At 40.7% G+C, this 15,829-nt stretch overlaps 1 protein-coding gene across 4 annotated transcripts in view; it reads right to left on the minus strand.

The window, feature by feature from the left end:
• Window positions 1-15,829, minus strand: part of AAK1 (AP2 associated kinase 1) — a 165,304-nt gene that overhangs the window by 27,837 nt on the left and 121,638 nt on the right. For 2 of the 4 annotated variants that reach the window (XM_047069632.1, XM_047069630.1), the window contains exons 14-16: window positions 12,292-12,524; window positions 10,856-11,013; window positions 8,792-8,896 (exon numbers count right to left, since the gene is read on the minus strand). In XM_047069632.1, coding sequence (XP_046925588.1) covers window positions 8,792-8,896; window positions 10,856-11,013; window positions 12,292-12,524 — 496 coding nt within the window. Of the gene's footprint in view, window positions 1-2,707; window positions 2,804-8,791; window positions 8,897-10,855; window positions 11,014-12,291; window positions 12,525-15,829 lie in introns of all 4 variants that reach the window. The other 2 variants (XM_047069631.1, XM_047069633.1) reach the window with 2 other exon arrangements.

Raw genomic sequence — 15,829 nt, forward strand, 5'->3', positions numbered from 1 at the left:
TCTAAACCTAGCTACTGCTTTCACTCCAGGGTTTGTGGGCTGTACCTTCATTTATTCACCCTCCGAGAGTGGGTGAGAGGCCTGGCTGGGAGTTGGCAGAGGCCCAGGTAGAAAACTGTGAAGCCAGTAGTCTGGTGTTTGGGAGTTGGGGACACAAATGGAGAGCAATGGGGCTGCCATAAGCCTTTCAGCCTCAGGTTTTACTTTGTTCATTCATCCAATCTGCAAATATTCATAGAGTACCAATCTACCCGCCAGTGTTCTTAGTACTGGCAAAGCAGTGCTGGATCAGACAGCGAGGTCGCTCCCTCAGGACACTGACATCCTGGTGGGGAAAGACAGATAATGGACCAATGAAAACAATGTCATGACAAATGCTATGAAGAAAAAAGCCAGGAAGTGTGACTGAGAGTGCCGTGGGATCACGACAGGCCTGAGAAGATAGCATTTAAGCTGAGACCCAAATGTCAGATGATAAGAAGGAACAGATATAGAGAAAAAGCTTTCCAGGCAGAGTATCAGCACGTGCAAAGGCCCTGAAGTGGGAACAAGCTGAGACTGTTGGAAGAAAGACTAAAGAAAAGAATATTATGAGCTCAGGTTAGAGGGGTGGCCAGAGAGCTAATAAGATTAGTTAGGGCCTTTTAGGTCTTGGTAAAAAGTCTGGATTTTACTCCCAGTGGTATGGAAATTCATGGGAGCACAAAGGAGTGACATATCTAATTTATGTTTTCAGATGAGTCTGGTCTGACAGATCATAAAACAAATAAGATACCCCTGTAATTCTCAATTAGAATATTCCATTAATAGATCTCTTATTAAAATCCAAGATGAGTCATGGCTTAATTGGTATGAAAGTGTATACCAGTATCACTTTAGCAGGAATCTACCAGAAAAAGAGAAATATGGAGGATCAGGAGACAGGAAAGATAACAATGTAGAAGGCAGGATGGCGGCCGGCTACCTATGGTGCCTCCCAGGCTTATCTTTACAACTCATCTCTACAACTGGGAGTTGATATCCTGAGCCACCGCACATCTGTGCCTGGCTCGTCACCCCGATCCAGAGGGCACCTGTGACAGTTGTGGGGGACAGCTACCTGCCTGTGGGCCCTCATCTTCCGGCCTGTGCCAAGAGGTGTCCCTTCCAGCGTCTGCAGCCCACGGGCCATCTGGGAAAGAGCAAGGCAAGAGCCTGAGGGGTATCAAAGGGAAAATGCCTCAATAACCCCTTTTCTTTGTCTGATCCCATGACTGCCACGACAGGGAGGAAAAAGAGGCCAGTGGGCTCCAGACTGAGTTCGCAGCCCATACCTTTCTAGCTTGAAAATGGCTTGTCTAGGTACTGCCCAGCATGCCTGAATGATACAACAGAGAAAAGGACCTCTACTTGATTCCTTCTTCCCTTTCCTTTAACTATCCTATACTGAATCATTTCTCAGCGACCTTAGGTATTTTTTTTTTTAATTTTTTTTTTCAACGTTTATTTATTTTTGGGACAGAGAGACACAGAGCATGAACGGGGGAGGGTCAGAGAGAGAGGGAGACACAGAATCGGAAACAGGCTCCAGGCTCCGAGCCATCAGCCCAGAGCCTGACGCGGGGCTCGAACTCCCGGACCGCGAGATCGTGACCTGGCTGAAGTCGGACGCTTAACTGACTGCGCCACCCAGGCGCCCCCCTTAGGTATTTTTGACCTACATCCAGCTCCAGCAAGCTATGAAGTTACAGAATACTACTTGATCAAGGCAAGTTTTTGCTTCCCCTAAGGAGGGTCAACAGATTGCCTAAAGAAATAAAAACTGTCATGGTACCCTTGCTGCAGTCTGTCTTAGTACATAGATGATACAAATGTCACAATCATTTCCAATCTTGAATCAATCAAATACCTTTAACATTCTGGGAGAGAAGAAGAACCAAGCAGATCCTATTAGTTTAAAACCAAGAGAACAGGCAAAGGTAAGAATAAGAAGAAAAACTACCAGAAACAAAATGACTGCTAGATGCTTCTAAAGAGTTGGATCTATTCAAAAAGACTGGTAGAGAAAAGAAAGGGTGGCTTCTGTGTCTCACATCATGCTCCCCACCCCCACCCCTAAAAGGATGGGGAAGAGAGTAGGGAGAGAAATCACTGGCAGTCATGAAATGCTAGTATCCAATTGGCAAGTATCCAATTATTGTTTCAAAAGCTATCTCAATCAGAACACACTAACAATTTCTTCCTTTTTTAGACTGCTCACTTAAAAATCAGATATGGTAGACCTAAAGCGATATTCGAACTCATACAGTCCAAATTACTTCACCGATGAAGAGTCAAGTCCAGAAGGTTTTCAGATAGGTGAAGTGCCAGGAAGGGAACCTGGGTCTCCTGACTCATATTCCCTTTAACTTTTATTATGTATTTTTATTTAGAAAATAAAAGCCCATTATAGGAAAATCAGTACCGGCCAGGAAATTATCATATAACCACTATTGGCATTTTGTTCCTTCTATCACATGCTTACAGGTCCCCCTCGACATGTTACAATCATATTAGATTAATGTTCTTTCCAATACACAGGCCCTCCCATTACCAAAAAATATACAATAGAACCTATTAATAGGCCTTGGATTTCACATCCTTTTCATGGAGTGTTTAAACAACTCTCAAGAAACCCTGGAACACAAGAATCAACCTGCTTAGGCTCAGAGCAGCTCTGTTTACCTACCTGGTGCATCAGGTACTTGAAGAGGGATAAAAGGATCAGATACACTTAGAAGTGGGAGGCTAGAGTCCACAGTCTGCCCACCCTTCCTTTTTTCAGCTGGAGTGGGTTGGAGGGGAAGAAAGGGTCAAGGAGAGAGAAAAAAAAAAGAGAAAAGCAGAAAACATCAAGTAAATCTAGATGAATTTAGCATCTATTAACCCAACAGCTCAAATTGCAGAGTAAATCTAAACTTAGAGGCAGAAGAAAGATGGATGAGCGGATATAATCCAGGGGAAAGGCAAAATATGTATGAGATATATAATCCAGTCCTTGCAACATACTCAAAGATGTAATTAATGATAAAACTAGTACTATATTCATACCCCTGAAATTCTACTTCTTCTTTGTGTGGAAGCCTATGGTGGTCTCTTCCAGAATTCCTGTAGCGATTATTATCCGTATCACACATTTTGGCATATAAACAAACACTGCCTGTTTTGTAATCTAGCACATATGTATACATACTTCCAACGTGCCCTTTACCCTCTTGAGGTCATGGTATCACCAAATGTCTAGGCATGCTAGGCAGAAAGACAGAAAGAAACAGAAATAGACTTCCTGCCTGTTGCAAGCCCTAACCTCTGGACTACATCTAACATTTATTGACATTTATTCTGTATCTGGCAAACTCACAGATTTATAGAAATCTATACACCGTATGGGATATCAGGGCTTAAAGGGATCTTACGATTTTCTAGCACAATTTTCTTCCTTTACAGAAAAGAAAACGAAGCCCAGAAGTTAAAAGACTAGCCAGAGGTCTATCAGCAAACCCAGGATCAGAACACAGGTTTGCTGCTTTCTACTTTACTATTCTTTACGCTGCATTTTAATATTCAGTTTGCTCAGTAATTAAAATCTCTATAGAGTGGTTTTTTTAAAACTTTTTATTTTCAAATAATTATGAAATCATAGGAAATTGCTGTACATAGTGTCCTGGGAACCTTCTTCAACCAGTTTCCTTCCATGGTGAGATCTTTTACAACTGTAGGACAAAATCGCTGACATTGTTACAATATTGTTAACTAATTTTATTCAGTTTTCACATACACTCGTCTGGGTGTGTATAGTTCTTTGCAGTTAGACTCTATGTATAGATTAGCATAGGCACCACCACAACGATATAGAATTGTTCCATCAAACAAAAGGACCTCCTTGTTGTTCTCCTTTATAGTCACACACTCCTTATTCCAGTCCCTACCTCTTGGAATTCACTAATCTGTTCTCAATCTCTATAATTTTGTCATTTTGAGAAGGTTATTAAAGTGGGTTTTTAAGTTGCTTTAAAGGTAGATGGAGGAAGACAGGGATAAAATCACTGCTCTTAAAATCTCTAAAAAAATTTTTAAACGAGACAAAATGAAATATATTAAAAGAAAAAAAACAAATTATATAACTGGATACATTCATCTTCAAAAAAAGTATATATGTGTAGAAATAAAATTATGGACACAAATATTGTAAAATGTCAGCAATGTTCTCCTCTTGGAGTGGGATTGTGAGTTCTTTTATCTTGCTTCTTTGGGCTTTTAGTCATTTTTCCAAAATTACACTAACGAATGTATATAACTTAACAGAAAAATATGTTAAATAAAGAAGCACAATGTCAAGTTCCAGATGTCTGTTGCAACATATGGACACAGTTCATCAACATTTTTGCAGCTTTTACCATAAAAAATGTTTAAAATAACCCTTCTGCCATCCTCCCTGACTTATGAAATTTCCTGTTTATTTCCTTCCTTGTTGATCAGATGGTTTAAAATCAGTGAACAGTCTGAGCTTGGTTAGAAAACTCGTAGAAAATGGTGCTATCCTATATTTCATACAAATGAGGACATATTAATTTCTGGGGTTTAGATATAATTTTCTTTCTTTAAAAATTTTCTTTTAACGTTTATTTATTTTTGAGAGAGAGACAGAGCATGAGCAGGGGAGGGGCAGAGAGACAGGGAGACACAGAATCCGAAGCAGGCTCCAGGCTCTGAGCTGTCAGCACAGAGCCCGACGCGGGGCTCGAACTCACAAACCATGAGATCATGACCTGAGTTGAAGTTGTGTGCTTAACTGACTGAGCCACCCAGGAGCCCCTATAATTTTCCTTCTTGTGTAAAGAATGAAAAGCGTCACAAACACAAAAAGTTTATACCACAGACAAGAAAGAAGGAAAAATACCACATGTTCATTTAAAAAGACTGGATAAGATGAAAAAAATATGAAGATGTTTTATAATGTTTGTAAAAAGCTTAGTGTCACTGATTTACAAAGGTTCTTGAGATATGGTTATGACTACAGCTGCTGGACTGGGCTGTTCGGGTTCAGATCTCTATCCTGTCATTCTCCAGTTGTGACCTTGGGCAGGTCACTTTAATTTCCCATGGGCTGTTTTAAGGGTCACCTGAGATAATGAATAAAAAAGCACTTAACCAGTGGGCTTATTAGCACGTAGCAAGTGCTCAGTACATTTTCGCTGCTGTTACTGTCATAACTCTACTCAAATGTGTTTAAGGTGTTTAAGTCCCTCAAGAAAAATATGGCCATTTATAGACTACAAAGTAAGCATAAAGGGGAAGAAGACGCTACAACAAAAATAAAAACTGTTTTAAAAACAGTTCACACAGGGGCACCTGAGTGGCTCAGTCGGTTGAGCGACCACTTCGGCTCAGGCCAAGATCTTGAGGTTTGTGAGTTTGAGCCCCGCGTCGGGCTCGGTGCTGACAGCTCAGAGCCTGAAGCCTGCTTCTGATTCTGTGTCTACCTCTCTCTCTGCCCCTCCCCCACTCATGCTCTGTCTCAGAAATAAACATTAAAAAAAAAATTTAAAAAACCAGTTCATACAGACAAATGAACAACAAAACAAACAACAAAACGTGGTAAGTAGGAATCAAAGGCACTGAAACTGGGAGCAGAAGGGAAATGTGTAGGGGCCTCTACCATTAACAGTGGTAAATCCAAGCTCCTATCCTTTGGCAAAAAGTAGCTTTTCATTCATTCAACAATCTGTACGGAACCAAACACTATACTAAATGCTAGGATTCAACAGCAAAGAAGACTTTCCTAAAGCTTACTTATTCCATGACCCCCTTTCTGGGGAAACTATATTCTACCCAGTACCATAGCTGGACATTATTGTGATGCTTTATCCCAAGGACAACAGTCAATGCTTCATACATTTGGTACATTTAGGCAACTGTGTGGCATATCAAACTTTAAGCACTTGAAACCAGATCAAATTATCAGTGCATTTAAAAATCACACAGGCAAGGGGCGCCTGGGTGGCTCAGTCAGTTAAGTGTCCGACTTCAGCTCAGGTCATGATCTCATGGTCCGTGGGTTCAAGCCCCACATCGGGCTCTGTGCTGACAGCTCAGAGCCTGAAGCCTGCTTCAGATTGTGTCTCCCTTTCTCTCTGCCTCTCCCTCTCATGCTCTCTGTCTCTCTCTCTCAAAAATAAATAAACATTAAAAAAAAAAATCACACAGGCAAGAGAACAAAGCTGAAAATGGAAAATAACACAAAGAATTTTAACTATTTAATATTAAAAAGCACATCCCCCAAAGAAGTCCAATGTGATTCCAAAATAATAACATAAGAATATCATCTGAAGGCTTACAGGATACGGTTAAAACTCCAGTTTTTTTTCCGACGAGGGAAACACACCTATTAGAAAGCACTCTCAATAATCAGTTTAATCTTCAAAGGTCAGGGTGGGGTAGGCAATTAAAGAGAGGAGAAAAGAGAATATTGAAGTATCTGTGGAGAAGTCTTCCTGCAGATTATAATTAGTCTCTCTCCCCACTCTCACGCTGGTTGAAAATCACTGCTATGGTGGGAGAAAAACTCTAAACACTTTTATTATATTTTTAAGAATTTTACTAGATGTTCCTTTTAATACTGGCAAAGCAAACCTAAGAAAAACAGGGATCTGTAATCAAAAAAAATAAAAGTTAAAGAATTAGAAGACAGAAAAACGGTAGATTTTATAAATCTAAGAGCTGTCTCTGAAAGATACTAAAACAGCAAAATCTCTACTAAAGTTACTAAGAAAAAGAGAAACACAAATACATACAATTAAAATTGATGTATACAAATATTATAAAAGGTTTAAATGCACTATCTTATTTTACTTAAAAAAATTTAAACCTGCAGATGATTTTTAAAAAAGATATTAGTAAATTTGCCTCATTCTGTGGCAGGAAACTTGAGAGAGGAACTTCTGGAGCCAGAGGGTTGGTGTCCCAGCTCTGCCACATCCTAGCTCTGTGACCCTGGAAAAGAGACTAGACTGTGCTCAGTTACCTCACCTGTGACTAATGTAGAGATGTGTTGAGGGTCAGAAGAGATAATAGGGTTGTTGAGAGGGTCAGATGAGATGATACTTGTGTAGGACAAATGACAGGCTGGGGAAAATGTTTACAATATAGGACATAGGAAGAGCTCTTACAAATTAATAAGAACAAAATGAACACAGGACCCCCCCCCCAAAAAAAAAAAAGAAGAGAAAAAAAGGCAAAGGACATGAACAATACATATCCCAGAAGAAATAAAAATGGCCAGTAGATACTGTCCTCTGTGTACAGCCTCTGAACTGGGCTGGGTGAGGAAATGGCAGAAAAATTACTCTCATTCACTATTGATCAAAATAAAATTTGTACAGCGTTCCCAGAGGCCAATTTAAAAGCAGGTACCAAAGCCTTAAAAGACACATATCTTCTGACTGAATAAATAAACTCCTACAAGTTATCTTAAAGAAACTGTAAAGGATATTATGTAATGACAGCCAAAGTTCCAATAAGAAATGTATACATGAAGTTAGAAAAACTACTGCACACCTAAAGAAAGCAGGAAGAAAGAAAGAATATATAAGGTTAAAATCAGAAATTAATCCATACAACTAAAATGATCAATTTCAGAAGTATATCACATTCCATATGTACACAGAATATATATATACACATATACATATATACATACATATGTACGTACATACGTATATATATATACGTACATATACATATATATACACACACATACACTCAAAACCTCACACCTGCCGCCGAGGGAAATATAATAGTAAAACAGTGAAAGCAAATTAATGTTTAAAAAAGAGGTTACTTGGCTAAATACATTAGGACAAATGCATATGAAGCAATTTAATGCAGATCTTTTTAAAATTTAAGAGCTTCTTTAATGATGTGGGAAATGTGCCAGATTTAGTAAGTGAGAAAATTTGGTTTTAAAATAGGACGATAAAGATGTACATTAGAGTCTTAAGCTGAGGTTAAAAACTGTGTACAAAATTGTGGCCATGTATTTTCATGAAGGAGAAGATCTATAACTTTCATTAGATTCACAAGATATCTGTGACCCTAAAAATGTCAAATGCCACTAACAGGAACCAAAATGGTATCCCTGAGCTGTTTCTCAGTGGTGAGATTATGGGCATTTTAACTTTCTTCCCTATGCTTTTCTATAAATATTGCTTTTATATAATAAATATGTATCATTTTTTTAATTTTTAAGAAATGTTAATCGAAGTATAGTTTACTATGTATAATTTCTGTTAATAAAGGAGAAAATTAATTTTTTACTATTGCTTCTTTAATTTAAAAAAGGCCTAATTTTTTAAAAAAGGTATCTCCCTCTCCCCATAAACACACACACATGCACAAAAACACAGCTCAGTAGAGTCTTGGATACAGGATAGAACATCTAATTCTTAGAATTCTTCAAGTCATTCCACAGAACCTAAATAACTAACCTAAAAGAGATTAACAGAATGATGTTCTTAAATTTAGAAATATTTGCTTAAAGTATGTATGTGAACCAAAGAGAACCATTTGCTTAAAGTATGTATGTGAACCAAAGAGAAACATTTGAATTCAAGTGATTCCAGATTTTTTTTTCCCCCGATCTTTAATATTGGAAATCTTCTGAATAAAAGAAAACATAAGTTAACACCAAGATTTGGGGCTCACTGGTGTGCCAGAGTTATCTGTGGAGGTTAACAACGGTAAGCCCTGTGTTTCACACGTTTGCTATACTAACCTGTTCCAGCAGAAAATGAGGGAGTGGCAAAGGCATCACCTTGAGTTGGTTGAAAGCCTGGGATCAAACTCTCAGCTGAGCCTCCAAGCTTCTCAGGATGTTTGCCTGGAGAGACAAAATACCACTCAGTTCATTCCAGCAAAATCCCATGATGTGCACATACATGCAGGAGATGAAGGGCACCTTCTGAAGTGACTTCTAGACTTTTTTTTACTGCATTATGGCAACACCTCAGCTATTCAAAGGTCTCTGTCTAGTCACTGCAATAACGGAGACAACAGTGAGAAAAGGAGGGAAGTTTTAAGAATCAAAGATCGCACATTGGTTTTGCAAGGCAAAAAAGAGTTCTGGAGATTGGATGCACGACAGTGAGTATGTAACTAACACTACTGAACTGTACAGTTAACAATGGTTAAGAAGCTAATGTTTATGTTACGTATATTTATCATCACTAAAAATTTTTTCAAATAAATAAGTAAAAAGCCACAAAAGAGATGGCTGGAGCGAAAGCCCGAAGGTTCAAGCACCTTACTCAGAGCAGGATGCCTCCAGTCCTTATTCTAAATCCATTTATTTTTATGTAATTCTAATGAGTTTGCCAATCTGTTTTCTGTGGTGGAAACAGTTCAGGAGTGGACATGAGAAGGGGGCGTGGGGGAAACGGTGGGACTGAGACGTCACAAGGGACAGGAACAATGGTAGCAGTTCAATGTGACAGAAGAGAGACAGGAAATTATTAAAAATAGACACAAGAATTTTAAAACCTAGGAGTCTCTTTTTTTTAATGTTTACTTATTTTGAGAGAGAGAGAGAGAGAAAGAGAGAGAGCATGAGCGGGGGAAGGTCAGAGAGAGAGGGAAACACAGAATCTGAAGGTTCCAGGCTCTGAGCTGTCAGCACAGAGCCTGACATAGGGCTCGAACCCACAAACCACGAGATCATCACCTGAGCCGAGGTCGGATGGTTAACCAACTGAGCCACCCAGGCAGCCCTAAGTTTGGCAGTCTTTTAATCAAGTGCAAAAATACTAGAGTTTTCAATAGCCCATGAAGGTATTTCTGTTATTCTAGAACAATAACTGGCATACATAACAATGAAATAATTTGACAATGAGTTAGTTGACTGTCAGAGTTAAATCCTATACCCTATCTTTGGCTTAAAAGGATAAGAAGGCGCACGTGGATGGCTCAGTTGGTTAAGCATCCAACTTTGGCTCAGGCCATGATCTCACCGTTCATGAGTTTGAGCCCCACATCGGACCGTCTGCTGTCAGCTCAGAGCACACATCAGATCCCCCCTCTCTGTCCCTCTCCTACTTGTGCATGCATTTGTGTGTGTGCTCTCAACCCAAAAATAAATAAATAAACTACAAAAAAATAAATAAAAGGATAAGAAAGTAATACAAATTTTTAAAAGATATCTATAAAATAATAGCTAAAGTTAAAATGTCTGGTCAAAGTCCGTATCATTCACTCGGTTCTGATCATTCCTTTACCCTGTGCTCTTGTCTAATGCTGAGGTACTCTTCTCGAAGGATTTTCCCAACGTGCTGTGGTTTTCCCAAAGTGCATGTTGCATGCCTGTGTGTGTATCTGTGTCCTGCCTTCCAAAACAGACTGTGGGTTTTTGACAGTAGAAATGGTGCCTTCTATTCATTTGATTGCCTTTTCGCAGTCAGAATTCTAATCATGGTGAGAGATTCAATGTTCACGTGAGGGCAGCACACTCTCCTGGGTGAGCAGTAACAACTTTCTGTGACAATAAACACACATAGGACGAGAAACCCATCACACTTGTCTGAGGAGTGACCGTGCTTGACACTACCATCCTGAGCTCTGCTACCAAATCCTTCCTAAAAGAGTCCCACTCTCCGTGCCCCTGCCTGCAACAGGCCAGGAGTTCCTGAGGATGGAAAGACGTCAGTGCCCTGGTAAACATACCAGTTTGCACACGTACTTCGAAATCAAGCCTTTGAGGGAAAGAAAGAGCCAACCCTCCATTTTCACAGGCATGCCCCTCTGGAGCTAGGGTTTTAAGAATCACAGAAAGACACCAATCGCTCACCTTCCCCCAGCTTGGCAAAGTCCTTGTTCAGTAGTTCTTCAGCGGTGAGTTTGGAGAAATTGTCGTCATCGAAGGGATTCCACGTAGAACCTTCTGAAGCATTATAAACATTTTGCTGGGAGGTCCGAGGAGAGCCTGATGGAGTGGTGGTTGCAGACCTAGGTAGGTTCCCACCCCCACGAAATGAAAAAGTTGAAAAAGGGTCAATCTGCTTTCTCTGTTTGAGATCAATTTGTTTTCTAGGTCCAACCATTATTAGCAAGCGCTTTCTCCAGCAATCGGACACTTTCCACAGATACTTTTCTCACTGTGTGAAATGAATATCTCCCGTTCCTTCATGATCATTTATCTCCCACTACTTCTTTCATCTCTTGCTTAGATTTTTGGTCTCATCTGCAAGTCCTTTCAATCCAGAATCCCAAAGCAACCTGTTTTTAGGCTTGTGCCTCCTATGGCACCCACTGTAACATCCACAATAACTGACCCCAGAGGGGCCAGGACTGGTGTCTTTTCAGGTGCCTCCCATCTGTCAGGATCTAGCCCACAGAGAATGAAGGGCCACCGTGAGTGGTCATCATCACAGTTAAAGGGAAACAAAGATGGTTATCACTATCTTGTGGTATCATTACCTAATTTTCTTCTAAAGTCTCTCTTCAGACTTTGCATTTAATTAATGACTTAAAGATTTTTAACATTAGAGTACATGATTCCAAGAAAGCTGAGGGTCTGAAATTGCATTTACCTAGCGAGCACTCATTGCTATCTACTTTATTTCAGGCACAAAGCCAGTCACTGGATTTACAAAGGTTAAGACATGGTCCTTGTCTTGGAGGAATTTACAGGCTAGATCAGCTGGATATACAAACAAATAATGATGATACAATGTGATGCATGCTCAAAAAAGGTTGAGACAAGCTTATATATGATACCAAAGGGTCAAAGAAAAGGTCATCTCTGCATGGATCTTGATGAAAAAAATAAGCATTTCCAGGTGGACAAGGAGGGTAGTGGCAGTCTGGGGAGAGGGCACAGGATGAACAAAGTGCTCGCGATGATGGAGAGTGACAAGTCCACCAATGTGATACAACAGCCTTTGGTCTGTTAACCAATGAGTTCAGATATAACCCACAGGCAATGGGGAGCCAAATGAGAGATTTTCAGCATGGAGATTTGATCAGACTACAAGTTTAAAAAATACTCTGTGGAACATGAAATGGGTGAGAGAATAGAAACAGTCAAGCAAATGTGAAATTATTCCTTAAGATCAGTATGGTCTACGTACTACAGGCAAATTCAGTTTCTTAACAAACACAGACACCTACCATTATATGTACATCTACACACATCGACACGCAGATGCCAAGAATTACACAGCCCTGGCACACAGCAGCCCTGGCCCACAGCAGTAAGAAAGATAAAGAGGAAGCACCGCATACTTGGACTTATTGAGGCTGGCCTCAGCTGCAGCTGCCTGGAGCAGCTGGGTTGATTTGCTGGCAGGGACCCCGAAGACCGCACTATGGGTTACGTCACTGAGAATCCGCCTGTGCCCAGCACGCTGGGTCTTGGGGGATGATGGAGGAGTGAGAGATCCGAGTTTCTGTCCCTGGACGGCAGGAGGTGGGGTTGTTTGAACCTTTGGCTGTTGTCTTACTGGGGCTTGAATCTGCTAGGAAGAAAAATGACAAGTGTTCCCCACCCCCCCCCAAAAAAAGTGGGGGGGGGGGGAAGAAAAACAAATAAACAGACAAGCATAATAAAAAATGCTACATGAGAGCTACTATGGGATTCAAATGGCTGAATTTACCAATAACACCCAGAAAGAAAGAAACCCAGTTTTTGACAATCTGAGCTTTAACTCTGGGACTGATACCAACATGCTATTTATCTGATGCTTCTATGTAAATTTCAGCGTTCATCAGCAATGTTATCCAGACTAATCATGCATACAGTCCAGAGCATAAGACTGCAGAAGCTATTTCTAACTCCAAAAATCGAGAATGTATCCTACAGGACCACTTTCAGCTTCCAAGGTCACAAAGGAACTCATTCAGAATGCCTCCAAAGAGCATGCATGTTTTAAACAATCTACCACCACGGTCAGAAGTCAATGACGGCACACCCCCCGCTAAAACACATTTGAGCTGAATAATTCCTGCTAAGAGACCCCCGACTCTGATATAGCTCAGACTACTGGTTAGGAATAAGTTAGGATTCCACTGTGATTCATAAATGGTAGTGCTTTTTTTGTTCATTTTGTTCTTAAGCCTCTTTATTTCATTGATAAGGTGGGTCTACACGATTCTATTTCTGTGCCTCCCCTGAGAAAATGTGTACAGCATCGGGGTAGTGGGGTTAACCTGTTCCACCTTTCAGTTTGGAAAAGGCACTGAAGAACCAGGTAGATAATATTAGTAAGAAATAAAAAATTTGAAAAGCGCTTGATGATAACTGATCTAATAACACAAGGAGTCTTGAGATTTGGGCCATTTTCAGGAGGCAGAACAAACTATCCCCACAGAAAAGCCAATAGGAACATCTTTGTGGCCACTTGGTTACACTTGAAGCCTAAGTCACAATCTACAAAGTGCTATTATCAATAAGAGGAACAAAAAATAGTATTAACAAGGCCACCTAACCCTTTAATTTTGTCAGTCCAGAGACAGAATTATTTAGAACCTTGAAGGCCCCAGGTATTTCACTATCGCTTCCCTCTGGTCCCTCATCTCAGATTAAGATGCCCCGTCCATGCTATAGCTCAGTTTTCACATTCTGTGTCTTCGAAGGTAGGTCCTGAGAGAGAAAGGGAACCAGAGGGTCCAGCTACTTGGGTCAGGATGCTGAGCAGCCTGGGACTTTCTGTCCTTATATTGATTCAGAGTCTGAATTTTACTGAGGTAGGTGATGTGCACGTTTGAGTACACAATCACCCACCAATTGAATGGATGACAATATAAAGCTCAAACATCAGTCAAACGAAGGTCAGAGGGTAAAGCAGCTGAGGCACCTCTGAGGGAGAAGCAGAATGCCCTGTAAAGACCAGAGCTCTGGCTCCAAAACTTCCTTCAGGGGTTCAGGATGTGCCTGCAACAGCCAACCTTAAGCCAGTACCCATGGAGACCAGAATGGCTTTACAAACAGAACTGGATTAGCTTATTTTTTGGAGGTTAAGATAATTCATTACTTTGAGAAAGGTATACTTAACTGTTGAGTCTCTTTATTTTGAAGAGTCCAGACTCCCTGGAGAACACTGTCCCTTCCTCTTACCTATCCCTGTATGCAGCACACTGAAGAACAGAGCTTCTATCGTCAGGACACCTTACCTATCACAGCAATCTATGAATACAAAATGACTCCAACCCATTCAGCTACTCCTCCCAACAACCATGTCAGGCAGACAGGTTTTTTTTTTTGTTTTATTTTCTTTTTTTTAATTTTAGAGAGTGCACAAGTGAGTGGGGGCGGGGGGGAGGGGGGAGAGAGAGAGAGAGAGAGAGAGAGAGAGAGAGAGAGAATGAATCCTAAGCAGGCTCCACGCTCAGCACAGAGCCCAACACGGGGCTCAATCCCAGCTGCTCAGGAGCAACTGACTGAGCCACCCAAGCACTCCCAGGCAGAAAGTTTTATTGCCATTTCAAATCTAAGAATGTGAGAGTCAAAGGGACCTTGGAGAGCACAGATTCCAACTCCCACACTTCAAAGGAACCAAGACCAAGGCACCCTAAGGCTATGTGCTTGCTTGTTCAAGGTCACAGGGTCACCTGGGGACAGAATCCTTGTCTCCTTACTAGGCTCAGGACTTTTTTCTTCACCATCATGTCTCCGCCAAAGATTAGGAAGCGGGAGGAGGAACACACAAACCACGGTGGAAGGGGAAGTAAAGCAGACTCAGACTCAGATGTCGGTCTTGCTAAAGATTTTTTTAAAGAACAAAATATGTAATTATACAAGGAGTACAGTCAGATCTAGGAACGCAAGAATATATACAAAAGGGGGAAAAACACTCCGACTTCCATTCCACAATTAGTACTGTATTCTAATACAACTCTTCTTATCTTCTTGGTATCTTATATTTAAGTCTCTTGTCAAGTACATACTTTCCCCACAATCTCAACATTACCTCATGAGTGCATTCATACTGTTGTACAGACTTTATAACCATGATTTTTAATGGCTGCACAGTTGGGTTCTTGAACAATTAGGTGACTTTCATTCTTTTGGCTATTACTAATAAGACTGCAATAAAGTATCTCCGGTAGGCTGCCATTTTCCCTTTGCAGATTATTGCTTTAAGGTGGCTGCAGGGTATCTTTTACATGCACTCACTTGCTTCTCCAGGGAAGTCCTGCCAAGGGTCACTGGAGAATGGCAAATTTGGGAAGCTCTCTGGCTCCTGGCTAGAAGCATGCTCTGCTCCCGTTCCTTCTTCATCCCCTCAACAGAATACTCTCAAGCCAAGTGCTCAAAGTATGTTTTCAGCCAAGGAACATGGAGAAGGTTCATAATTTCATTCCCAAAAAAGGGACAGTAAGGGGGAACCTTATAAGAAGTGTAGTCAATGGCTGTGGATCATTTCATCCCCCTGGATGAGCATCTTTGTTATTATCCTTGAACGCAGATCAGGATTCTTTGGTTCCTTCCCTTGCTCTGCTGTTGTCAGTCTGTGTGTCTTGAGTAATCCCTTGCTGGCCTGGGCCTAGTTTCCAATTCCATTAAACAAGGGGATTAGACTAGACAATATCTCAACTACCTACATCATATAATAATTTTTTAAAAACGCTTTTTCCATTAACAAAAGGAACTTTAGGTCTTGTTAAAAACACAGAGAGTGGCTGTCTACCACACGCCTGCAGGAAGACTGTGCTGTTTTAGAAACGAAGGTGTAAAGACACTGAATACACACTTAGCTGACGCTCAAAGAAGACAATCTATTTACGGTACTGCTTCCTTTTGAAGGAATAAAGGTTTTTTTTG

This window comes from Lynx rufus, unplaced genomic scaffold (assembly GCF_022079265.1).
Source record: "Lynx rufus isolate CCGP_SWC_20201006 ecotype Redwood Valley unplaced genomic scaffold, mLynRuf1.p SCAF_8, whole genome shotgun sequence".
Lineage (NCBI taxonomy): Eukaryota > Metazoa > Chordata > Mammalia > Carnivora > Felidae > Lynx > Lynx rufus.